This window comes from Oncorhynchus nerka, linkage group LG25, assembly GCF_034236695.1.
Source record: "Oncorhynchus nerka isolate Pitt River linkage group LG25, Oner_Uvic_2.0, whole genome shotgun sequence".
NCBI lineage: Eukaryota > Metazoa > Chordata > Actinopteri > Salmoniformes > Salmonidae > Oncorhynchus > Oncorhynchus nerka.
The window spans coordinates 18,837,961-18,853,189 of record NC_088420.1 but is presented as its reverse complement, the minus strand read 5'-3'; the positions used below and the strand labels follow the sequence as shown (position 1 = coordinate 18,853,189).

The window sequence follows — 15,229 nt, the reverse complement described above, 5'->3', positions numbered from 1 at the left end:
TTTTATCCTGGGTTTAAAAGCCGATTTACCATGGAGATTTATTTACCCATGTCTTCTGCGCGTGCCAAGTCATCCGACGCCTGCGCAATTCCGCTTTTTGGTCCAATCACTTGCTAAATCTCAGGAGTGTCACACCTCTTTTTGGACATTCATTAAAAAAAATTGATCCTGAGCACGAGCTTTGATGCCCGGAGGCATTTGTGTAAATACATTTGGAATTGAGAGCAACAGTTTCAGGTTGATGTATTAAATGAATGCCACCCCAAATCTTTTTCACAAAGGCTGTTTATTATACATCTGGTTAATGATAGTTATTTAATGAGGTGGTTTCACTTTTTACTAAAGCTAGTAAGTAAAAAAGTACAAGTTCGAAATAAACAAATGTTAGCATTGTTTTCATGTTGGCAACACGTAGGTGTCTTCATTTGCCAATAACCCTTCCAATACTCCCGCCTCGCAACTGCTGTTCCACTAGTGTTCTCCGAGGATGACAGTCCAGTGGTATCTCCGCCTTTCCGTCGTGCACTCCCTCCCCTTCTCCTAGTCACACATTCTCAATGTAACTCCATCTGTAGATCACTGGTCATATAATCGTCAACAAAAGGAATAAAGCACCATACAGCAAAGAAAAAGGAAGAAGGAAATAAAGGCAAGCGATGCTATCTTCTGACAATACCTCATTCTGTTTGAGAGCGCAGCAGGATGAATTTAATCTTCTCAAGATTATTGGCATACTTTTACTTCGGATTCCAAGTCATTCTACAGTTCTACATCGACCCTTGTCACCTCCATCCCCAGCCGTGTCACATTCTGGCGCAGATAGGAAACACCGTGCGCCTTGGTGCCCTTCTGCCCACCCGCCAGACGGCCAGGGTGCAGGCTGCCCTGAACCGCGCCCTCGCCGGTCTCGCTCAAACTGGGGACAACTTTCTACCTTTCAACCTGAGCCTGGAAGTGGTTCCCCAAGAGCCAGCAAAAGGAGACCCCGAGTCCCTTTTCAGGTGTGTTTGTCAGGCTATCGTTGTTCAGGGGGTCTCCGCTGTGCTCGCCTTCCCCCAGACCCAGGAAGAGATCGTACAAGTGGAATTTATGGCTTCATTTTTGGAAATACCTTTTATAAGCATCATTGAATACGGAGAGCCTCTGAAAACACAGGTAACGCATTTACATGCAGTTTTGTCACAGATTAAGTTGTCTATACAGTGTTTGTTGTCAGGTAACTTTGGCAATTCATATGTCTATCTGTGCGTTATGTTGTGCCAGTGTGCGCAAAAAGTGTCGCGCAGCATTCACCACCCAATCGAAAACTAGGGTAGTATGTGCAGTTAACAGGGTTTTCTGGAGATCTAGCTTTATATAATACATGTGTGGATATATATATATATTATGAAAATAGTACAGTTGCAGTAGTCTTATGCCGAGTAGCCACTATTTTGTTTCTCCAACTTGCCTTTTACGATTTCTACCCCCAGTGTCCTTATAATATGACATTTTCCCTCTGAATCTGACATTTTGTTTTCAAGGGAGATTTTATTCAAAAGTAGGTGCAATTGTTGAACTGATCACATACAAGGTCTGTCGCGGTAGAGCACTGTGCGAGAGGGCACTGGTTGTAATCCAAAAATGATTTCCATCATAGGCTATACTTTCCATTCCGTCCTGAAGCCATTCGTTTCTCATTTATAAGTGAGCAGAATACATTGCCAATGTATATGTTTGCATTTGGGCCATAATGTGATTATGTGCTCATTGTGCTGTGTGAAATGCTGTTGTCCACCGCAGACTCACTAGTAATGGTTATTGATTCGTCCTATATGAATCTTCTTGGTGACATGGAATGAGCTACAGCTAATCAGCATATTATTGCAACACAAGAGGCGCCATCCGAAGGCAGAGTATTTGTTTGTTTTCTTCTAAAACCTAGATTAGCCTTCTACATTTTTACATATGACAATTCATTTTTTATTGTAGCTTTATTTAACTAGGCAAGTCAGTTAAGAACAAATTCTTATTTTCACAATGACTTGACAATGACTTTTTTTTTTACCTACCTACACACACCATCTGCATATTATAGAACGTCAGTGACTTTGGAGCAATGTGAAGCAACGTGACTGTCATGGTAAAAAGGCTCCGCAATGATTTCCCTCAAAATGTTGCATATCGGTAACTTCTAGAGAGACCATGACATTGTTCATTCGCCTTGTTGATAAGGGACAAGGCCGTGTACTTGAGAGAATTTCACCATCTTTCATTCAAAATGTCTCTGAAAATATGTATGATTTCACAGTGTAAGTGGAGTTGGTATTGCTATTTCCCTTGGCATGCAAGGGAGACGATTCGCACATACATCTTGCAAATGATAAGATTCCTTTTGATCACTGCAAGCTCGGGAATTCTTGGGGAGAGCTTTCCCTCAAATCTGAGAGAGAAAGCGAGGCAGGGGTTAGAGTTTGAGACACAAAACTGAGAAGTACAGTTACAGTATGCCTATACTGATTGAAAGCTTGCACTCTTGTCTCATTTTGTATTCATTTTGCCATCAAAATCAAGATCACACCACAACAATGGCTAATGTTGCATCCTGTCCTGTCTTTTAGAGAGTTTGACCAGCACCGCATGAGATGACAGGGGGTTTGGCTGGGCTCTGGCAGTCTCTGTCTGACCCTGCAGGCCTGTCATGCTGTATCTAATGCACCTGTCCCAGGTTTAAGATACTCCTGAATAATGGTGACAGTTCCACACCACCAGCTGAGCCACCCCAGTCAGTCTGCCAGTCAGTCAGGCAGCCTGCCATAGCATGATTTCTCAGAGAGCCCACTCTGGCAGTTCCAGCAGGAGTCTCTAGCTGTGGCTCTCTTATGGCTGTTCTCTGTCTCTTTCTGTCTGTCGGTCTGTCACCCTCTCATTGTCTCTCTCTGTCTCTCGGTTTCTCTCTCGTCAATGGATGCTTCCCTTTTTTCCTTATCGGCACTAACATGAAAGAACTGGACAGCTGTCCAGCCAGCCAATGGGCAGTAAGTGTCCTCCATGTTGCTTCCACCTATCCTGCTTTTTCATATCAGTGCAGATAAAGGAGAGGAGGGAAAGCAACTTTATGAAACCCGCCTCTGTTTAACCTGCCTCTGTTTAGGTAAAAAGCTGAGGGATGGGCCTGTAACCACTCTCAAATTCATAGACAGCTATGGATGCAAGGACTGACCATCATTGATATCAAAATGATAGTTTTAACCCTGTTTTGAGGCTAGATAGTATTTGTTTACATTTATATTATTTGCAAACATTGGAGTAAAACAAGCTTTTATTTTGGGTTCTGATGGGGTACGACAGTTGAACTAAGCTCATGAGGCATTTATATTAAGTTATATTCTTCAAGATTCAATGGGTATTTGCTTAATTTTAAGTCCCAAAGTGGATGTAGCAAATAAAGATTCTAGATAAAAGCTCACCTTTAGCTGTATGTCTGTGCCTCCACCCTCCACTAGTCATAGACTGTTCTCTCTGCTACCGCATGGCAAGCGGTACTGGAGTGCCAAGTCTAGGTCCAAAAGGCTTCTTAACAGCTTCTACCTCCAAGCCATAAGACTCCTGAACAGCTAATTAAAGGGCTACACAGACCGCTCTTTTACCCTGCTGCTACTCGCTGTTTATTATCTATGCATAGTCACTTTAACTCTACCTACATGTACACTACCGTTCAAAAGTGTGGGGTCACTTAGAAATGTCCTTGTTTTTTAAGGAAAATCAAGTTTTTTGTCCGTTAAAATAGCATCAAATATATCAGAAATACAGTGTAGACATTATTAATGTTGTAAATGACTACTGTAGCTGTAAACGGCTGATTTTTTTTAATGGAATATCTACATAAGCGTACAGAGGCCCATTATCAGCAACCATCACTCCTGTGATCCAATGGCACTTTGTGTTAGCTAATCCAAGTTTATCATTTTAAAAGGATAATTGATCATTAGAAAACCCTTTTGCAATTATGTTAGCCCAGCTGACAACTGTTGTTCTGATTAAAGAAGCAATAAAACTGGCCTTCTTTAGACTAGTTGAGTATCTGGGGCATCAGCATTTGTGGGTTCGATTGCAGGCTCAAAATGGCCAGAAACAAAGACCTTTCTTCTGAAGCTCGTCAGTCTATAGTTGTTCTGAGAAATGAAGGCTAATTCCATGCGAGAAATTGCCAAGAAACTGAAGATCTCGTACAACGCTGTGTACTACTCCCCTCACAGAACCAGAATAGAAAGAGTGGGAGGCCCCGGTGCACAATTGAGCAAGAGGACAAGTACATTAGAGTGTCTAGTTTGAGAAACAGACGGCTCACAAGTCCTCAACTGGCAGCTTCATTGAATAGTACCCTCAAAACACCAGTCTCAACGTCAACAGTGAAGAGGCGACTCCCGGGATGCTGGCCTTCTAGGCAGAGTTGCAAAGAAAAGGCCATATTTCAGACTGGCCAATAAAAAAAAAAGATTGAGATGGGCAAAAGAACACAGACACTGGACAGAGGTAATTTACAACATTAACAATGTCTACACTGTATTTCTGATCAATTTGATGCTATTTTATTGGACAAAAAAATAGCTTTTCTTTCAAAAACAAGGACATTTCTAAGTGACCCCAAACTTTTGAACGTTAGTGTACATATTACCTCAATTACCTCGACTAATCGGTACCCCCACACACTGTCACGTTCTGACCTTTATTTCCTTTGTTTTGTCTTTATTTAGTACGGTCAGGGCGTGAGTTGGGGTGGGCAGTCTATGTGTGTTTTTCTATGTTGGGGTTTTGAGTTCAACCTAGTATGGTTCTCAATCAGAGGCAGGTGGCGTTAGTTGTCTCTGATTGAGAATCATACTTAGGTAGCCTGGGTTTCACTTTTGAGTTGTGGGTGTTTGTTTCCGTGTGAGTGTTTGTTGCCACACGGTACTGTTTCGTTAATTTCACGTTTATTGTTTTGTAGTGTTCAGTTTATGTCTTTAAATAAACATTATGGACACTTACCACGCCGCGCATTGGTCCTCCGATCCTTCTCGCTACTCCTCCTCAGACGAGGAAGAGGAATGCCGTTACACACTGACTCTGTACCGGTACCCTCTGTATAAAGCCTCCACATTGACTCTGTACCGGTACCCTCTGTATAAAGCCTCCACATTGTCTCTGTACCGGTACCCCCTGTATATAGCCTCCACATTGACTCTGTACCGGTACCCTCTGTATAAAGCCTCCACATTGACTCTGTACCGGTACCCTCTGTATAAAGCCTCCACATTGTCTCTGTATCGGTACCCTCTGTATAAAGCCTCCACATTGTCTCTGTACCGGTACCCTCTGTATATAGCCTCCACATTGTCTCTGTACCGGTACCCTCTGTATATAGCCTCCACACTGACTCTGTACCGGTACCCTCTGTATATAGCCTCCACATTGACTCTGTACCGGTACCCTCTGTATAAAGCCTCCACATTGACTCTGTACCGGTACCCTCTGTATAAAGCCTCCACATTGACTCTGTACCGGTACCCCCTGTATATAGTCTCCACACTGACTCTGTACCGGTACCCTCTGTATATAGCCTCCACACTGACTCTGTACCGGTACCCTCTGTATATAGCCTCCACATTGACTCTGTACCGGTACCCTCTGTATAAAGCCTCCACATTGACTCTGTACCGGTACCCTCTGTATAAAGCCTCCACATTGACTCTGTACCGGTACCCTCTGTATATAGCCTCCACATTGACTCTGTACCGGTACCCTCTGTATAAAGCCTCCACATTGACTCTGTACCGGTACCCTCTGTATAAAGCCTCCACATTGTCTCTGTACCGGTACCCCCTGTATAAAGCCTCCACATTGTCTCTGTACTGGTACCCCCTGTATATAGCCTCCACATTGTCTCTGTACCGGTACCCTCTGTATATAGCCTCCACATTGACTCTGTACCGGTACCCCCTGTATAAAGCCTCCACACTGACTCTGTACCGGTACCCTCTGTATATAGCCTCCACATTGACTCTGTACCGGTACCCCCTGTATAAAGCCTCCACATTGTCTCTGTACCGGTACCCTCTGTATAAAGCCTCCACACTGACTCTGTACCGGTACCCTCTGTATAAAGCCTCCACACTGACTCTGTACCGGTACCCCCTGTATATATCCTCCACACTGACTCTGTACCGGTACCCCCTGTATATAGTCTCCACATTGACTCTGTACCGGTACCCCCTGTATAAAGCCTCCACATTGTCTCTGTACTGGTACCCCCTGTATAAAGCCTCCACATTGACTCTGTACCGGTACCCTCTGTATAAAGCCTCCACATTGTCTCTGTACCGGTACCCCCTGTATATAGCCTCCACATTGACTCTGTACCGGTACCCTCTGTATATAGCCTCCACATTGACTCTGTACCGGTACCCTCTGTATATAGCCTCCACATTGACTCTGTACCGGTACCCTCTGTATATAGCCTCCACATTGACTCTGTACCGGTACCCCCTGTATATAGCCTCCACATTGACTCTGTACCGGTACCCTCTGTATATAGCCTCCACATTGACTCTGTACCGGTACCCTCTGTATATAGCCTCCACATTGACTCTGTACCGGTACCCTCTGTATATAGCCTCCACATTGTCTCTGTACCGGTACCCTCTGTATATAGCCTCCACATTGACTCTGTACCGGTACCCCCTGTATATAGCCTCCACATTGACTCTGTACCGGTACCCCCTGTATATAGCCTCCACACTGACTCTGTACCGGTACCCCCTGTATATAGCCTCCACACTGACTCTGTACCGGTACCCTCTGTATATAGCCTCCACATTGTCTCTGTACCGGTACCCTCTGTATATAGCCTCCACATTGACTCTGTACCGGTACCCTCTGTATATAGCCTCCACATTGTCTCTGTACCGGTACCCTCTGTATATAGCCTCCACACTGACTCTGTACCGGTACCCTCTGTATATAGCCTCCACATTGACTCTGTACCGGTACCCTCTGTATAAAGCCTCCACATTGACTCTGTACCGGTACCCTCTGTATAAAGCCTCCACATTGACTCTGTACCGGTACCCCCTGTATATAGTCTCCACACTGACTCTGTACCGGTACCCTCTGTATATAGCCTCCACACTGACTCTGTACCGGTACCCTCTGTATATAGCCTCCACATTGACTCTGTACCGGTACCCTCTGTATAAAGCCTCCACATTGACTCTGTACCGGTACCCTCTGTATAAAGCCTCCACATTGACTCTGTACCGGTACCCTCTGTATATAGCCTCCACATTGACTCTGTACCGGTACCCTCTGTATAAAGCCTCCACATTGACTCTGTACCGGTACCCTCTGTATAAAGCCTCCACATTGTCTCTGTACCGGTACCCCCTGTATAAAGCCTCCACATTGTCTCTGTACTGGTACCCCCTGTATATAGCCTCCACATTGTCTCTGTACCGGTACCCTCTGTATATAGCCTCCACATTGACTCTGTACCGGTACCCCCTGTATATAGCCTCCACATTGACTCTGTACCGGTACCCCCTGTATATAGCCTCCACATTGACTCTGTACCGGTACCCCCTGTATAAAGCCTCCACATTGACTCTGTACTGGTACCCTCTGTATAAAGCCTCCACATTGACTCTGTACTGGTACCCTCTGTATAAAGCCTCCACATTGACTCTGTACTGGTACCCCTGTATAAAGCCTCCACATTGACTCTGTACTGGTACCCCTGTATAAAGCCTCCACATTGACTCTGTACTGGTACCCCTGTATAAAGCCTCCACATTGACTCTGTACTGGTACCCCCTGTATAAAGCCTCCACATTGACTCTGTACTGGTACCCTCTGTATAAAGCCTCCACATTGACTCTGTACTGGTACCCTCTGTATAAAGCCTCCACATTGACTCTGTACTGGTACCCTCTGTATAAAGCCTCCACATTGACTCTGTACCGGTACCCTCTGTATATAGCCTCCACATTGACTCTGTACTGGTACCCCCTGTATATAGCCTCCACACTGACTCTGTACTGGTACCCTCTGTATAAAGCCTCCACATTGACTCTGTACCGGTACCCTCTGTATATAGCCTCCACATTGACTCTGTACTGGTACCCCCTGTATATAGCCTCCACACTGACTCTGTACCGGTACCCTCTGTATAAAGCCTCCACATTGACTCTGTACCGGTACCCTCTGTATATAGCCTCCACATTGACTCTGTACCGGTACCCTCTGTATAAAGCCTCCACATTGACTCTGTACTGGTACCCTCTGTATAAAGCCTCCACATTGACTCTGTACCGGTACCCCCTGTATAAAGCCTCCACATTGACTCTGTACCGGTACCCCATGTATATAGCCTCCACATTGACTCTGTACCGGTACCCCCTGTATATAGCCTCCACATTGACTCTGTACCGGTACCCCATGTATATAGCCTCCACATTGACTCTGTACCGGTACCCCCTGTATATAGCCTCCACATTGACTCTGTACCGGTACCCCCTGTATAAAGCCTCGCTATTGTTATTTTACTGCTGCTGTTTAATTATTTGTTACCTTTATTTAAAATGTTTTACTTATTTATTTTTTACTTAACACTTTTTTCTTAACTTCTTAAAGCATTGTTGGTTAAGGGCTTGTAAGTAAGAATTTCACTGTAAGGTGAACCTGTTGTATTCGGCGCATGAGACAAATACAATTTGATTTGATTTGTCAGTTGGTGTTTGTCAGTTGATGTGGTGGCAGGCCACGGGATTGTGTGTGCTTGTCTTTCAGCTGTTGATGCTCCTGTCCTGACATGTGCGTAGTTGCTACGTCAGTGTGTCTTCATGTGCTGTACAGGCCTTACCAGTTTCAGACGGCTTATATCACAAGGAAGGTACTCTAACATATTTAAAGGAAAAAAATCACACACTAAATCTTAGGGTAGGGAGGGAAAAGAGCACACATTTGTCTTGTTTAATGTCTGCCCATTAAAATCGCTTTGGAGGGTTCCTTAACTGACTTTTAAATTATCACTTGACTGAATGGGGAAAGAGATGGGAGGCGGAACTCACACACAGTCCACCCACCTGGAGTGTTTAATACCAATTCACTAGATTCTGCCTCATAATGCTATGATCAGCAGGACATGAAACGTGTCAGAATCATTCATGACAACAATTTTACAATGTCATGACACACAGCAGTGGGCATTAATGGCCACACCTTCATGGTTAGCCAACAAGTCAACTGCCCAGTAAATCCCTCTGTGTCATGACACACAGCAGTGGGCATTAATGGCCACACCTTCATGGTTAGCCAACAAGTCAACTGCCCAGTAAATCCCTCTGTGTCATGACACACAGCAGTGGGCATTAATGGCCACACCTTCATGGTTAGCCAACAAGTCAACTGCCCAGTAAATCCCTCTGTGTCATGACAGTGTTCAGAAATGTGCCATGAACTTACATGAGTAGTATTGCAGGAGTCATGTCTAGAGCCCGACCAATATGTTTTTGGGGGTCCAATTCCGATTTTTGGGGGGGACAAAACTTACCAATATCGATATCTGCTAATGTACTGTTTTACGCAGGGGAAATTAATACGTTACATTTTTCCACTCTGAATTCTCGTAAATTGCTATCCAAAAGAGCAATTGTCGAAGAAATACTGTATGCTTCAAGTGTTGATTTCTTACATTGTGAAATTAATGACATATCATGAGAATGGCTGCAAGTGTACAGATAAGCATAAGGTTCTCTTTTTTCATTCTATTGAATATCGGTACCGGTGGAATTATCATCCGATACCGATATGTAGAGTTTATCTAAGGCCCTGATGAGTCCATTAGCTCCACTAGGAGAGATATTTATAACTTCTCAGAAATGTACAGATCAACTAGCCCATGTCAGCTAACGTTGTTTAGCCAGGTTGTTTTGCCCATACATTTTGTTGTAATGCATGTGGGAAGTGCAATAAAACAAAATGTGTTGTCGCCCCGGACAAAGACACTTAGACACAAATAGATTCACATGTGCTTGTCCAGGGCTACAACAACAAAAATGCACTTTTGGGGGTACTGGAGGAGTTGGGAAACACTGATGGGTTAATGACATGACCTTTGATGTCTTACTCTGCATCTAAAATGACTTTGAAAAATAGGATGATCCCTGTGCCAGGATATCATTTATTCAATGTCTACATGTCATAGTTTTATGTAGGTCATATGCAATGTTCAGTATTGTATACATTGCGTTTCACACAATATAAAGGCGACACAAAGAGCCTTTCAATCCTGTAAAAAGTGTGATGCTGGTATGGGAATGGCATTACATGCATGGGGAAGAGCAGAGATGGGAATCTTAGACACAATAAAGTTCCTCTCCCTTGCCTTCTTCAGTCTGCCAATCAGTCTAAAAGCTCTCATTGGTCTGCACTGTGGCGCATGTTGTGTAACAAAAAATTGATGACAGTGAGTAATATAGAGGGCTTGTAGAACACAATGCCTTATTAGAAAGGGGGGATTGGCTGGCTTCCAGCTCCTTTGAGATGCATATTAGTGCCTAGAGCCGAGTCTACTTTAGATCAGACACTGAGATAGAACTATGGGCTCTGTGAGTGGATTAAGCTGAAAGATGGTCCCTGCTGTTCTGGTGAAGTGTTTGCTTTAACAAGCATGGTGAGGTCTTGCAAACTGAGGTTGTCATACTTTGCTTTCCCGGGCGAGTTTGCCGACTGCACTTGTAATGCAAGCGTGCTTATAAATGAACCAATCATCACTTGAGATGTGAGGCGCAGCCTGTTTCGAAGCTTTAAAAGTGAATCGCTATCAAAACCCTGTAATCTGTTTGAAGATTTGCTGTTGTTTGTGGCAAGCAGACATGATTGTGGCTGCTCTTAACTATAGAGCTAAACCCCTAATTATTTGCTCAATGGAAATGGTCATAGTGAGTTTGACAGGCAATTAACGTTGCCAGTTTTATGTGTTGGTTATAAATGGTTTGTTAATATTGCACAATGATTAAGCTAATATCACAGTAGGTACCAAGTCCTTTTATTTTTTAAATGTAGCTTTTATTTAACTAGGCAAGTCAGTTAAGAACAAATTCTTATTTACAATGACCGCCTACCCCAGCCAAACCCGGACAACGCTGGGCCAATTGTGCGCCGCCCTAAGGGACTCCCAATCACAGCCGGTTGTGATACAGCCTGGAATCGAACCAGGGTCTGTAGAGACGCCTCTAGTACTGAGATGCAGTGCCTTAGACCGCTGAGCCACTCGGGAGCCCCTTTTTTCAAGATTAAAATACCAAGCTGTGATGTACCTCTAATGCAAACAGCATTAACAGTAATCATGCCATGTTCTCATTTGACATTAACTGTCATGGTGCCTTTTTCTGCTGCGGTTGGGCCAAGTGGATTGAATCTCAGAAATATTCAGCAATTTGCCCACCTTCGCTTCATAATTCTAGAATCTCATTTAATCTTATTTCTCAGTGGTTCAGCACTAGGCATTTTCTCAGTAGGTCGTTACGCTTAATGAATCGTCTGCCCCAGAGAAATGTTTACAGATGAGTTTGCAGAGAAACACATATTGGAGAGAAATGGATTTTGCCTGAGGGTTCAAATATCTTGCTCCATCCCAATGATGGAGGGCAAAGGCACAACTTTCAGAGAGGTTAACTTTCCTCCTTATGCAACTTACTTGAGTGTAACATTTAATTGGGATTATCTTTAGTGAGATGCTTGACTGCTTTGTTAAATAAGGGGTAAAGCTCTGGTGTGAAAGCTCTTTTGTGTCAATGTGTTTCTTTACCGCCCAATCCGGGCTTTGCTGTCAGCAGCAGAAGTTGGGCTTGCAGTGGTGGAAGTCAAGGCAGGCCAGTGCATTAGAGGAAAAAGGTCTGAGTCAGTAGACTCCTGAGCACCACAGATAGAGGCCCGCCTTTCATACCGCGGGTCCAGTTTCCGCTCAAGGGACAAAGGGCAGGGAGCAAGACGATTAAAACTCCCCCTTCCCCAAGACTTTGCCACAGCAGAACTAGAGGAGATGAGTCATCAAAGGGGATTTGGTTCACAAATGTCTAGCAAAGGTGATTAAAGAGAAGGGACCTGGTTTGACACCCCTGATTCTTCTATTCGTTTCAGAGGCGCATTCCTATTTGGGCAGCATCTGAACTTTGACCTATTTCTGTTTGCTATTTCCCCCACCAATAAGAGGCGTTGCTGTTCACACTAAGAGGCTTTAACAGACCTCAGGGATGGGTGTTAGAAAACATGAGAAATGGGATTCAGAATATGCTGACATATACAGTAGCTCCATTTCCCTTTCCTCCAGGCAGAGTATGTGAGTGGAGCGGAGCTGGAATGGAGCTGGCGTGAGGAACGGAGCTGGAGCGAAGAGCGGAGCGTTCCCAATTTGACTGGAGCGCGGCGTAAGATTCCTAAAAGCTGGAGCGTCGGCCTTCTCATCTGTACCAATTTGCTCCAGTGGCACTCACTCCACGAGCTCAGGACATGCCCGGCCCAGCATGCATTTGTAGCCTACTTGTGTGCTGCTTTAGCCCCTTTAGCTACTGTCATGGAGTTCGCTGAATATTTTCATAAATAAACTGATAAAACACACAGGTGCTAAATCAAGGTGACTTACAAAGATGAGGACCAAGAGAGGGAGTGTGGTGATGTAGTGTCCACAACTAAATAATCATTGTTGAATCTGAAAAGACACATATCCTGAAAACATGATGGTGTACTTACTACGTACACATGTTAAAAGAAAGGAACAAGGTGGGTAGATAACTAAATGCGTCATTGTAGCAAAGTATTCATAAACTAAAAATCTGATCTCTTTAACCTTTCATTCATTTTTGTTCTATTATCTATACAATAGGCCTTAATTGATTTTGGCCCAATAGGCCAGGTATATTCCCACGTTCAAGGAGCTTTCTGCTTTGATTAGGTTGTTTTGCCTAAAAACCTTTAGGCCTACTGTACCGATAGAAAAATAAATAAAAACTCTGCATCTCTGCCCAGCCTTGCAAGAGTGATCAAAAGGGTGTTTAGCATCCTCAGTGGCTATGCAAGTGTGTAGAGGGTATTCTCCGCTGCTGTCCCGCTCTCCAGGCACCATCAAGCTTTAAAAAAAACATTACAAATTCTTATTTACAATGACGGCCTATCAAAAAGAAAAAGGCCTCCTGCGGGGACGGGGGCTGTGATTAAAAAGAAAAAGAAATGAAATAAAAAATATAGGACAAAACACATCACTACAAGAGAGACAACACAACACTACATAAAGAGAGACCTAAGACAACAACATAGCATGGTAGCAACACAACATGACAACAACATGGTACTGTAGCAACACAACATGGCAGCAGCACAACATGGTAGCAGCGCAAAACATGGTACAAACATTATTGGGCACAGCCAACAGCACAAAGGGCAAGAAGGTAGAGACAACAATACATCACTCAAAGCAGCCACAACTGTCAGTAAGAGTGTCCATGATTAAGTCTTTGAATGAAGAGATTGAGATAAAACTGTCCAGTTTGAGTGTTTGTTGCGGCTCGTTTCCAGTTGCTAGCTGCAGCGAACTGAAAAGACGAGCGACCCAGGTATATGTGTGCTTTGGGGATCTTTAACAGAATGTGACTGGCAGAACGGGTGTTGTATGTGGAGGATGAGGGCTGCAGTAGGTATCTCAAATAGGGAGGAGTGAGGCCTAAGAGGGTTTTATAAATAAGCATCAACCAGTGGGTCTGGCGACGGGTATACAGAGATGACCAGTTTACAGAAGTGATGTGATGTGTCCTATAAGGAGCATTGGTGGCAAATATGATGGCCTAATGGAAAATAACATCTAGCCGCTCGAGAGCACCCTTACCTGCCTATCTATAAATTAGGTCTCCGTAATCTAGCATGGGTAGGAAGGTCATCTGAATCAGCGTTAGTTTGGCAGCTGGGGTGAAAGAGGAGCAATTACGACAGAGGAAACCAAGTCTAGATTTAACCTTAGCCTGCAGCTTTGATATGTGCTGAGAGAAAATCAGTGTTCAGTCTAGCCATACTCCCAAGTACTTGTATGAGGTGACTACCTCAAGCTCTAAACCATCAGAGGTAGTAATCACACCTGTGGGGAGAGGGGCATTCTTCTTACCAAACCACATGACCTTTGTTTTGGAGGTGTTCAGAACAAGGTTAAGGGCAGAGAAAGCTTGTTGGACACTAAGAAAGCTTTGTTGTAGAGCGTTTAACACAGGGGAGGGGCCAGCTGAGTATAAGACCGTATCATCTGCATATAAATGGATGAGAGAGCTCCCTACTGCCTGAGCTATGTTGCTGATGTAAATTGAGAAGAGTGTGGGGCCTAGGATCGAGCCTTGGGGTACTCCCTTGGTGACAGGCAGTGGCTGAGACAGCAGATTTTCTGACTTTATACACTGCACTCTTTGAGAGAGGTAGCTAGCAAACCAGGCTAAAGACCCCTCTGAGACACCAATACCCCTTAGCTGGCCCACAAGAATGGAATTGTCTACCGTATCAAAAGCTTTGGCTAAGTCATTAAAAATAGCAGCACAGCATTGCTTAGATTTAAGGGCAATGGTGACATCATTGAGGATCTTTAAGGTTGCAGTGGCACATCCATAACCTGAGCGGAAACAAGATTGCATACCAGAGAGAATACTATAGACATCAAGAAAGCCAGTCAGTTGATTATTGACAAGTTTTTCCAACACTTTTGATAAACAGGGCAAAATAGAAATATGCCTATAACATTTAGGATCAGCTTGAGCTCCCCCTTTAAATAAAGGACGAACTGTGGCTGCCTTCCAAACAATGGGAACCTACCCAGAGAGAAGAGACAGGTTAAAAAGGTCAGAGATAGGCTTGGTGATTATAGGGGCAGCAACCTTAAAGAAGAAAGGTTCTAAACCATCTGACCCAGATGTTTTTTTGGGGTCAAGTTTAAGGAGCGCCTTTAGCACCTCGGACTCAGTGACCACCTGCAGGGAGAAACTTTGTAGCTGGGCAGGGGAAAAAGAGGGAGGATCATCGGGGCTAGTCACATTAGAAGGGGTGGGAGATGAGGAAATGTTGGACAGGCAAGGAGGCATGGCTTACTCAAATAGGAATCCTGACTTAACGAAGTGGTGATTAAAAAGCTCAGCCATGTGTTTCTTGTCAGTAATAGCCACATCATCAACTTTAAGGGACA

The 15,229-nt window shown here is 44.2% G+C and overlaps 1 protein-coding gene across 1 annotated transcript in view; it reads left to right on the top strand.

Moving 5' to 3' along the window:
• Positions 1–702: 702 nt before the first annotated feature.
• LOC115109127 (glutamate receptor ionotropic, NMDA 3B-like) overlaps positions 703–15,229 on the top strand; it is a 104,898-nt gene continuing 90,371 nt past the window's right edge. Inside the window, exon 1 of the mRNA XM_065009925.1 lies at positions 703–1,155. Coding sequence (XP_064865997.1) covers positions 703–1,155 — 453 coding nt within the window. The remainder of the gene's footprint in view (positions 1,156–15,229) is intronic.